The sequence below is a fragment of the Coffea arabica genome, chromosome 2c, assembly GCF_036785885.1.
Source record: "Coffea arabica cultivar ET-39 chromosome 2c, Coffea Arabica ET-39 HiFi, whole genome shotgun sequence".
Taxonomy (NCBI): Eukaryota; Viridiplantae; Streptophyta; class Magnoliopsida; order Gentianales; family Rubiaceae; genus Coffea; species Coffea arabica.
The window spans coordinates 65217725-65228351 of NC_092312.1; the positions used below are offsets into that span (position 1 = coordinate 65217725).

A 10627-nucleotide genomic window follows, 5' to 3' on the forward strand; every position below is an offset into this window, starting at 1 on the left:
TTAACTTCTTCTTGAGGCTTGAAATGCTTTTTTTTTATTTTTTATTTTGCAATGTTTCCTCTAATGTCATTAACCTTTAATCAAGAATAATAACTACTGAAGCAACAACTGATTCTTGAGAACAGATTTCTAATTTACATTTGTTATACTGATCAATAAGTAGAGCAGAATAGCTCAATTTCATGGTTGATAGATATCATCCATAAATAATTAATGGAAAATGTTTAGTTTTAACCAGAAGAGAGAGAAGGGGGAGAGGAGGGGGGGGGGGAAGCAAAACCAGCTATCATATTTCGAGTATTATAGAAATTTATACTGCTTCATCTTAGTGTACAAAATGAATTTGTAGCGACATCCCCCAGCTCCCAGAGTGCTGAAATACCCTATCTTAGAAGGATTACAGGCACCTAACCGCTGCAGACCAAAATTTCCTACCTAAACAAATCCTGGGGGCAATGAAAATGCCATCAGAGTGGAAAGCCTTTTACATGTACAATTTATGTGCATGATTAAGATTCCAGAGCAGCTAATCACATTTTGGCATGATAACATACAATGGAGCTTTGTGGCATAAAGACATTTCCACCTCAGGTTTTATGAGTTGGTCGGGTTTTGATCGGTTTAAGCTTAACACCTAGACTCTCGGAAGAGAGGAGCTCCGGGGCGATGCACCAATGTCTTGAAGGGTTTTTGCTGAGTTCTTGGCTACTTCCTGTGGAGGTAAATGGAGTTTCATTGTAGAAACCAAATCCCATCAAAAAGAACTCCATGGGAACCACCATTGCATAAGGAAGTTCCTCGGTCACGAGTGATCCACATGATTCAACCTGCTATGGATGAAGATCATCAGTTACGGGTCCAAATTGATATGCTAAATAATGCATAACAAAGTATTAGAACGTCATGAGAAAGAAACAGGAGAGATAAGTTAGAACAAGAAAACCAAATAGGAAGGAAGGAGGAGTACAAGTTAATCTTCCTCGTCTGCATTGGCAAGCTGAAAATTTTCCAATTCCAAGACCAACTACGGCCATGAGAGCTTGCGTGCAGATTGATGTTTTTAATGTGCATGCATTTTTTGTTAACTTAATTGCTCTAAGTGAGACTTCAGCTTTATAGTGACAAAAGGAATAGTACTACTAGATAGTTAGCAATCATAACAAATACATAGAGAATAAAGACAACTTCTTAATGCAGAACCAAGTAGTTGATGTGAAATTGAACTACCACTGAATAGGGGAATTAAAGTAGAAATTTTGTGCCATGCAACACAACATAAAAAACACGTGACAGGTCTCAAAATAGCTTATGCCAATTCCTATCCTTCTTAACCCTCTACTCCATACACAGATTGATTTTGACAACTTCATTATTGGATCAGCGTTCCGTGGAAATTGGGTATTCAAATTTATTTTTTCATGCAACATAAGATATTTTTTCAACATAAGCTATTTTTTCAGAATCTGCTACTCAAATGTACTGCATGGTTTTATGTGGTGCAACTCCACTGGTACCAAACATGGATATTGTTCTCAAGATTTTCATCTTTAACCTTTCAACCACGGAAAGTAATAATAAATGCACCACTATTTGTTTGCTTTTCTTTCTAACTTTTATCTGTTGTGAAGCCCACAAACGTCCTTGCAACCATAATGTCCAAGTAGCTGCTCTTATCCCTCCAACTACTCTTTCATGTTCCTTCTTAATTAACAATTTCAGACTTTTCGGTGGAAATACCAAATTATATAAGTTTACCATTTTTCGGGTTAAGCATCAACAGTGGCAAGTGGCGCCTTCATATCCCTAGCTTTGCTTGATGCATACCAGGGATAATTGGAAAACAGTTACAACCATTTCAAATAAGCATGGAAAGATCCATTCTGCAACATATTTTACCACAATGAAAATTCAAGGATGTGGAAATGATGTCGCGTTACCTCAACAAGGGCAGAAGTGTTCTTGTTCATCATGGTATTCATATGTATAGAATCAGCATGGAATGGGCTCCTCTCACCAACAAAAATAAGGGTCTTGCATTTCAGCTTCTGTAAGCCTTCTGTTAAGTCATGCCTCCTACCAATCCCAGCCAAAATTTGAAAGGAAATGTTAGCTTGCAGTTCAACACTCTTAACATATGCGAGTAACTTTGACATCTAATAAAACCTTCTATGGTACATGCAACATACAGTACCGAAAGTCACACTAAGTTAAAATGCACCATAGAACTTCCACACACTAAATCCATGAGCCGAATAATTTAAGAGCTTTTGTAAAATACGCTTATCATCCTCTCTAAAGAACTTAATAAATACAGGAGTTGGAAATAAGCTCCGATTTTGACTATCATAATAGAGGTCATCTCCTTTTAAGTGAAATCATCTGCTTCCATCGACACAAAATGGTGCACTTTACATCATCATACATAAACAACCATGAAACACCATGATAGTCTCATTATAGGTGATGATAAAAATAAATGTTCTCCCACAATAAACAGTCCGTATGGTAACAAAAAAGGGTGTAATAAAAGGTGAATCCTAATGACAGAGACATGAGTTAGGCCATTCTAGAAAGTTAAAAATTTCAGGGTTTTTTTTTCTTTTTCAATTGGATGATGCAAAGAATAGTAAAATGAGAGCTTTACTCGTTAATTGCTCGAAGAAACCGCAAGACGTTTGAACTTTGCCTTTCATCCAGTAACTGCAGATAGTAGATAAAGGAGAACTTTTCAAATTTCAGAATGAAACCAGAATGAAATTCAGAAAGTAAAATAAGCTCCTTAAAGAAAATTAAGGAAAAGTGCAGAACAGCTCAGCAATAGTATGTTTGGCGATCAGTTGACTTAGATCTGGATTCTGCATGATATTTCATGTATTTTCTGATTTTCTACTCCTTGATGGCAGTCAAATCTATAATATTTCCTTTTCATGGTCAATCTCATGAATTTAGTAAGGCTCGGAGATGATACGCTTCTGAATTATATGAGTATAATATTACACTGAGTACTGAGCAATATGAAAACATTTTGGAGAACAACCTGAGATTCTTCTCTGTGACTTTCCCACAAGTCCCTGTGTTTTTGTGAGAATGATTAAGATTGAAGATTTTATGTGCTAGGTTGCACACTTTGAAGATTTTATGTGCTAAGCTGCTCACCTAAATCTACTGATCAGCGGTTGACTAAAACTTGGTTGAGCATAATATACAAAATCAAAGGAATTGATAGAGTAATTACTTTTCTTTTGCATGTCTTAAGGAAGTTAATACGAATAAAATTTTTAATACCCTTCACATGAATAGACTAAGCTTTATGACATTGGGGTTACAGTTCATCTCTGTTCAGCAGCTTAAGAGTTACATCTACTATTCTTGCCCCTTGGTATCATGTATTGGCAGAACAAGGTTAGTTGCACCTCATTTCCTGAAGCGCTCTCAGCCAATTAATCTGTTCAATCCCTGCATCAGAGAGATGTTTCATACTAGACCTTGAGAACAAGCTATAAAGAAGACACATTCTCAATCATTGCACTTCAGCATCCTACTGCACTTGGTTTTCCTATCATAACCCTTGGACACTTGACTAAACTAGACTAACATGGTCCTGTGGTTTACATCAAATATAGAGTTGCTCAAGTACCTATAACCTGATGAAATGCATACACATCCACAAAATGAATCTGTGCTGGCTCAACCTCCATATCAATGTAAAACACAGTTGCATGTAGGAAGGGTGTACTTTTCTTGCCTCAGACAACTCAACATTTCAATGAGCAAAAGGGCCATCAGATGTTCATAACTGATGGAAAAGGAATTCACACTCTTTCGAATTGTCAACATTCTACTTGAGGTTATTACCAGTCTTAAAAACTAACTTTATGCTGCAACTTATCTCCCTACCATCCTAAAGGCATATATTCTGAAGGCAGACAAAAGGACCTCCAAGAGTTTTGGAGAACAGCTCCGATGTCATAATAAGCCCTCATAAAAACTAGCTTAGGCCAATATATCCTTCCCTCACCCTTCTCCCACACAACAGACCAAATATTATCTTGAAAATGACAGATTTCCTCTCCAATGCATGTTTCCACACGCTTCACTATCCCAACTGCAAAATCATAGCTCTTCCATGATAAATACAATGGGTATATAAAACAGCTGCACATTACAATCTGGTAACGTACTTTCTGATTTTTAAAGACCTAGAGATTATGTTATTCATCATCTAGAAAAGAAATCATTAAAACTCTAGGTCAGAGTTGAGATTTCCTTACCCTTCGGCAATAATATATTGTATCTGACTCTGCTCCATGCATGCCACGTCTTAGTTCCTGGAGAACATGTACAGGTATTCTGGTGACTGAGATCAATGCATGTGACTTAATAAACTATGGTGACAAGGATACCTTACTGAAGTAGCGCAGCAGAAGACACTCCTTTAGTAGACCACACATTCCATAGAAATATAACAAGTTCAACAAAATCTGCATGAGTAGGTTTATCACTGCATCATTTATTAAGCAGCAAGTGATCCAAAGATAAATGCTCCTCAGTCTAGTTCTAGGGATGAAAATCCGGTGACAGATCAGGTTGCTACTTTCAAATCGGAATACTGGTGATCTGCTAATTAGTTGCAGTTAGAACTGCCAAAGTGAACGATCTATAAAGGTGATAACTGAAATTTTACATAGAGTATGATATATGAAGAGAAGAAAATGAATTCCTTCACACAATGCACTTAGTGCTGATTATGAAGTCATGTTAGTGTCATTTTGCTGTTCCTTCAATACTTTTCTTCTTATCTTCAATGTGTTGTTAGATCTCAAGATGCATAATTGATTGAATACCCGTGCAAAAGGTTTTGACTTATTCTGGTGCCTACAAAAAAGAATGTTTACATTTTTCCTTTTTTGTTCAATTTTTTAATCAGCTATAAAGTGCTGCTACCACATAGAACTCTCTTGTCTCATTACTATCATATTCTTGATGGTAAAATTTTAAGTACCTTATTATATATCCACTCAGTCCATGACGGTTCTCTGCATAATGGGGAGACAAGAATCAAAGCAGCTACCCGTTCTTCATATTTCATCTGTCAGTTATAATGCTTCAGCATCAAGAGTAAGCTGTACTGCACAAAAGAGAGAAGCTAGCATGCAAACTTACAGCAAAGAGTGTCAAAATGTAGGCACCAGCAGTCACTCCCATGCAGAAGACTTTCTCCAATCTGCATATTGCAGGTTTAGAATTACTTAAGATGCAACAATTGGTGTGTGGTAGCAGGTGGACAAGCAGCTCCTATTAATTTACTCTGATCCAGTAATGCAACACAAGAAATCTTTTTTCCACCATGAGCTGCCATTGAGGATAAATCTATAACATCTTAAAAGAACGGGCAATGGGTAACATACCCAAAGAAATCAACCACCTCTGCAACCTGGTCTGCAAGGTCATGTACACTAAGCAAAGGCACATTTACAGAAATAGCATCTGCTCCTAACTGCACGAGCTCTTAAAAAAATGCAAGAACGCATTAGTCACACTGAAAACCATTTTGAAGTGGGAATGAATAACTGTGGCACTAGGAACTCATATAAACGTATTCATAACAACAATTAGCAAGAACAGAAGGGGTTTCATTCCGGAGTAAAATTGAAGTGTTACTGACCTCATGCCCAGGGGCATCTATGTGGTAGATGCAGAAATTGTGAAGCAACATAGAAGCAGCTTCTTGGCAAAAGAAGAGACCCCGAAAACAAGACATAACTGAAAAAAGTTGCCACAAGTAATTTGAGAACATCTTTTTACAAATTATAAATTAGAATAGGTAGAAAAGACTAATAGACACCACTGATATACTTTCTATGAATATCTAACCAAGTAGTCATTATCCCAAATTCAAGTAAATTCACACTACTAGAAAAATGTAGTAGGGAAAATTCTTATTCCAATTCCATTCAATTTGCACCAATGGTAGCACACTCGCCTATTTTGTAGGGTTGGAGCATACTGGAATTGGAGCTTAGGTTATCAGCATTTGCTGGTGAGGGCCTAAAATGCAGGAAAAGCAATAAGCAGCTTTAATTTTACATGATTAATGACTTTAATTAAAATATCACAAAGGGGGTATTCCAGTTCCTCCCTTCCAATATGAAATGCAGGACTGGCAATGAGAAATCAACTGAAAAATCCAAAAAGGTCAGGAACAACTTTTGAACAGAGGCTGATGAGGCTGTAGACTAGTCTTATGCAGACATTACGTTTCAATGAATTAAAAATCAGCTACCAAACTACAAAAATCACTACCTATCAAAGCGCAAAATCTAGGACAAAACAAGATGTCATTGTAGCTTTTTACAAGAAACTCATTTTTACCCCAAACAGAAGCCAAAAAGAAAATGCAAGAAAGATAAACTCATGATATCAACATAGAAACATATTCAAGAAATGCTACATACAATTGAGAGCAACATCTGGGTACGTTACTAAAGCAGGCTTTTGTTGATCCCCACAGATGAAAACTGAGATTAAACCTTTGCTAGTTTTTACACAAGCTTCCTGCAATGTTAAAGTACCAAAGCAGAAATTATTTCAAAACCCATCAATTATCTTTTCAAGATTCTGCAATAACATGAAACTCTAACTACAAGTCAATATTCAAGAAAACAGAAAAGAACCCATTTACGCGCATTAAAGAACAAGCCGAAATTAAGGGGTTTGAGGGATGATTCAGTTCAGGATGTTAAGTTGGTTACCTTCCCTGCAGGAGGTGCCAAATTATCAATATCAACGGCCACTGAATCGCTTGAGACCCCCATTCGTTAATCTTTCTGTGGGACAAATCCACAATCACAAGAACAACAATACTGCAGCAGCTTCAGTTGCAATTACAAACTCACACTTCAAATTTAACAAGAAATGTACAAAACTGACAAAATGCAATGCTCTTTTTTTCTCTGTATTTCTGTTTTGGGTGCCAATGTGAGTGTTTGTTTGGGTGTTTTTGTCTATTTTTCTGTTAGATTTTGAATTGTGAAATGACACTGAAGAACCAAGAAAAGTGCAGTTTACAGCAGCAGCAGGCTTTCTTTATATGGATTCTATTGACAAGTTTATCCCTTTACCGTCAACTGTTTGAATGCTTTGTTCTTGTTTTTAGGAGTGACTTCTTTTTGACTTTGATCTTGGGATAAGATAACAAGAGTCAAGATTAATTACAAGTCCCTCAAATCAAAACAAAAAAAAGGAGATTAATTACAAGTCTAAACATATAGTTTGGCTTTCATTAGCAGCTATTTTATTCCAAATGGATCATTGTCCTATGTTTTTATTCTTCAATCTTATATTTTAGATATTTTTACCTTGATATTTAGACAATTTTGTGAAAATTTAAAATCTGCTCCGATTTTTTCGCCATGATATTTAGACACTTTTATAATAATTAATATCCCAAACCACATAAATAACGATCAAGAAAGTTTTATACGTCCATAACTTTTAAAACCATAGTCTTATTATATTTCTAAAATTCATCAAAAATATAGAGTCGATAATAACATAGCAATGCGAGTAGAATCCCACACATTAAGCCAACTCATGCATTTTGATCAAATTTATTTTGAACTATTAGCAAAAATTAACATAGGTCCATTGGTCGAGTTCTATCCAAAAACTCATTCAGTTAAAGTTAATTATTTAAAACTTTTATCAAAAATAAATCTCTAATAAATAAATTATGTCCAAGATTATATGTGAACAAACATTTATCAACACTAATAAGCCTCACAAAATGTTGAAAGCTATTTATTTAAAAAGATGCTGTTTTCCAATACGGCGGTCAAGCAAATGGGGAAACGGTGCCGTCTTGTGGTGGGTTACTTTCGACAAAGAGAGAAAATTGTGGGCCCAAAATTCCCCAAAATCTTATGGGCCTCACATGGGTAAGAAAGCATTGATGAATTTTGATGGAATCCCAAACAGTTTCTTCGGCATCATACAGCCTGGCAGCCCATCTGGAAACAGCAAGATGAGAGAACACTTTTTGTCCCGTCCAGAATACGGAAATTAGAGTATAGTTTTGCAATCATTAAATTGCTGTCCCAACAAGTAACAATTGTCTAACCACAAAAAAACAATTGTACCATTAGAAAGGAATCCCTTTTATTTAGCCAGATTTTTATATCTACTAGCTCTTTACAGGCAATCTCTTTAAACTCTCCTCACTGTAGATTAGGTTATAGAATAGAAATGCTATCGTTGCCTTTAAAAAAAAAAATTAGGTTATAAATAGAAATGCTATTGTTGCCGTTAAAAAAGAAAACCAAAGATGCAAGAGCACCCCTTTGACCTATAGGTTCTTATACTTACCAATCCCTTATACACAGTCTCTTTAACCTTCCCTCCCTATAGATTAGGTTTTTTTAAAAAAAAAAAAACCTTATACACAACCTCTTTATACTGCCCTCCCTATAGATTAGGTTATAGAAATATTGTTGTTGCCATTAAAAAAAAAAAACTCTTATACACAGTCTCTTTAGGCTCTACTAGCTTTTTATATACAGTCTCTTTAGACTCCCTTCCCTATGGATTAGATTATAAAAATGTTATTGTTGCTGTTAAAAAAAACCCTTATACACAATCTCTTTAGGTTGTATTTAAAAAAAAAAAAAAAAAAACCCCCCCCATCTACACAGCTTCTTTAGCTTCTACTAGTCCCTTATACACAATCTCTTTAAACTCCCCTCCCTGTAGATTAAATTATAGAAATTTTATCATTGCCATTTAAAAAAAAAAAAAACCCTGGGACTATTGGGATATGGGATTTTACTTTCTGTATTCAAAAAAAGAAAAAATGCAGAAAAAATATACCAAGATTTTTACTAAAGAAAATGCAAAAAAAAAAAAACTAAAAAGAACATATCATGGTTTAATGTTTTCTAATGAGAATCAATAATAAGATATTGGGATATGGGATTGTGTAATGGTTGGTGATAGAGGATCCCTTGTATATCTCTATAGGGCATTTTTATCTTGAATACTACCTTAAATTCAACAGATAATTAAGGTAAAATTACTGAAAATGAGTGCTTCAAAGCATAATTAATGACGATGACAAAATTTTCACCTATTAATTTTTGTAAGCCTTGACAATATAGTATTTTGTGTACAAAATATGCTGTATACTAGTACACAAAATGTTAATAGGTAAAAACTGCATTTTACCTATTAATTTTGCATTGTAGCATGCCCTTTCTAGCAAATTTTCCCTCAATCAAAAGTTGTTTGTTGTGAACTTGTATTAAATGTTATTGTGAGAGACAAAATACTCCGATGAGCCGAGAAAAATTTATGTAGTAAACAAGGTTGAGGGCCTTCAGCCTCCAAGAACTAAAGGTCTTCAGTTCAATTTCCACCTTTCATGTCTTCACTTCTTAAATTCCATCATTCCCTTACTATAAGAAAAAAAAAAAAAAAAACAAGAAATGCTCCAAATGGGATTAAAGTTGAATTTCACATACTCAGATGGAGGGTTTTAGACAATCTATCGTATCATAGATTGAGCTGCCTCCAATTTGCTTTTTCTTCTTATGAAATCTTTGCTAATTTATTGACAAAAGTGGCTCAAACATAATCCTTAAATAAATAGTACTCCATTTTCATCTACTTGGCTAAGAATATTTTGTCTAATGCGCAAGAAGGAAAGCGCGTTTTCAACAATGATTGCGGAGAAATCAGCGCTTTTATGCGCCTAATCATGAAAAGCTACATTGATTCCCTTGCGCCACTCTTTGATTTCTTTGTTCTTTTGATACAATGAAAGGAGTACTAATGTACTAGTACAAGTACCCAAAAAAAAAATCTTCAAATCTTTGTGGAGATTTTATCTACTCACTTCATCCCATTTTGATAGTATTGTTTTCTTTTTTCATCCATCTCAAATTATAGTTCACCTTCTAATTGAAAAATATAATTGACTTTTAACTTCTCTAAAATACCCAAATTTAATATACTAAGTATAGTCTACATCATTTAATATACTAGTTAACTTTTTCACTAACAATTGCTTTGATATATGTTTTGAATGGTGCAATATACCATTATTATAACTATTGTAATTTATGTAAAGGTGTAGTGATTAGTGATACTCCTAACATTAATGTAAGGATATTTTAGAAAAGCATTGGACTAGATTTTATTTTTCCAACAAAATAAACTAATTTTTTTAACTATACGAGAAAAAAACCAAAACTATCAAAGTGGGTCGGAGAAGTATTATAAAACGGAGCATATACCAACAAAATCTTGACGAGAATTTCAGCCATATTACAAAATGGAACGTATTATAAAGCATGTTTAAGGCTCTATTAATTGTGTCTAAACCTATTCTTTAATCAATGTCCTTACAATTGATCATTTTAAGATTCGTGTATGATGGCAAATTTCAGTCATAGTATTTGGACAACTGTGTTCTATGAATAGGATTCTTGTAATATGGACCCAACTGTGCACCTAATTTACACGTAATTTATCATTTAAATGCATATACTCACATTAATTATCTCATTTGCATATCCCCTCTATTTTACCCTTCACAACTTCCCCAAATATTTAACAAAAAAAAATTTTCCTT

General features: G+C 34.7%; 1 protein-coding gene across 3 annotated transcripts; it reads right to left on the bottom strand.

Annotated features, from left to right (window-relative positions):
* Positions 1 to 284: 284 nt before the first annotated feature.
* On the bottom strand, positions 285 to 7187 carry LOC113727463 (protein NDL2-like). 3 transcript variants are annotated; one of them, XM_072076142.1, is made up of 11 exons: positions 6753 to 7161; positions 6456 to 6555; positions 5666 to 5763; positions 5409 to 5497; positions 5164 to 5224; positions 5003 to 5089; positions 4404 to 4481; positions 4272 to 4328; positions 2645 to 2700; positions 1938 to 2073; positions 285 to 830 (listed from the first exon to the last, which is right to left on the bottom strand). In XM_072076142.1, exons 1-11 carry the CDS (start codon positions 6813 to 6815, stop codon positions 588 to 590), a joined length of 1068 nt encoding a protein of 355 aa, XP_071932243.1. In that variant the 5' UTR covers positions 6816 to 7161; the 3' UTR covers positions 285 to 587. The 3 variants fall into 3 exon arrangements, with proteins under 3 accessions (XP_071932243.1, XP_027107456.1, XP_071932244.1); XM_027251655.2 differs by having other exon boundaries at positions 285 to 827; positions 6753 to 7128; XM_072076143.1 differs by lacking the exon at positions 6456 to 6555 and having other exon boundaries at positions 6753 to 7187.
* Between the last annotated feature and the right edge of the window lie 3440 nt (positions 7188 to 10627).

Bases quoted from the DNA above. Each gene is read 5' to 3' on its own strand.
- LOC113727463 (XM_072076142.1), bottom strand. From the start codon at position 6,815: ATGGGGGTCTCAAGCGATTCAGTGGCCGTTGATATTGATAATTTGGCA. The intron at 5,764-6,455 runs GTATGTAGCATT...AACTTTTTTCAG, and splicing joins CCCAGATGTTGCTCTCAATT to TTATGTCTTGTTTTCGGGGT. The intron at 4,482-5,002 runs GTACTTAAAATT...CTACTCATGCAG, and splicing joins CTGAGTGGATATATAATAAG to ATTTTGTTGAACTTGTTATA.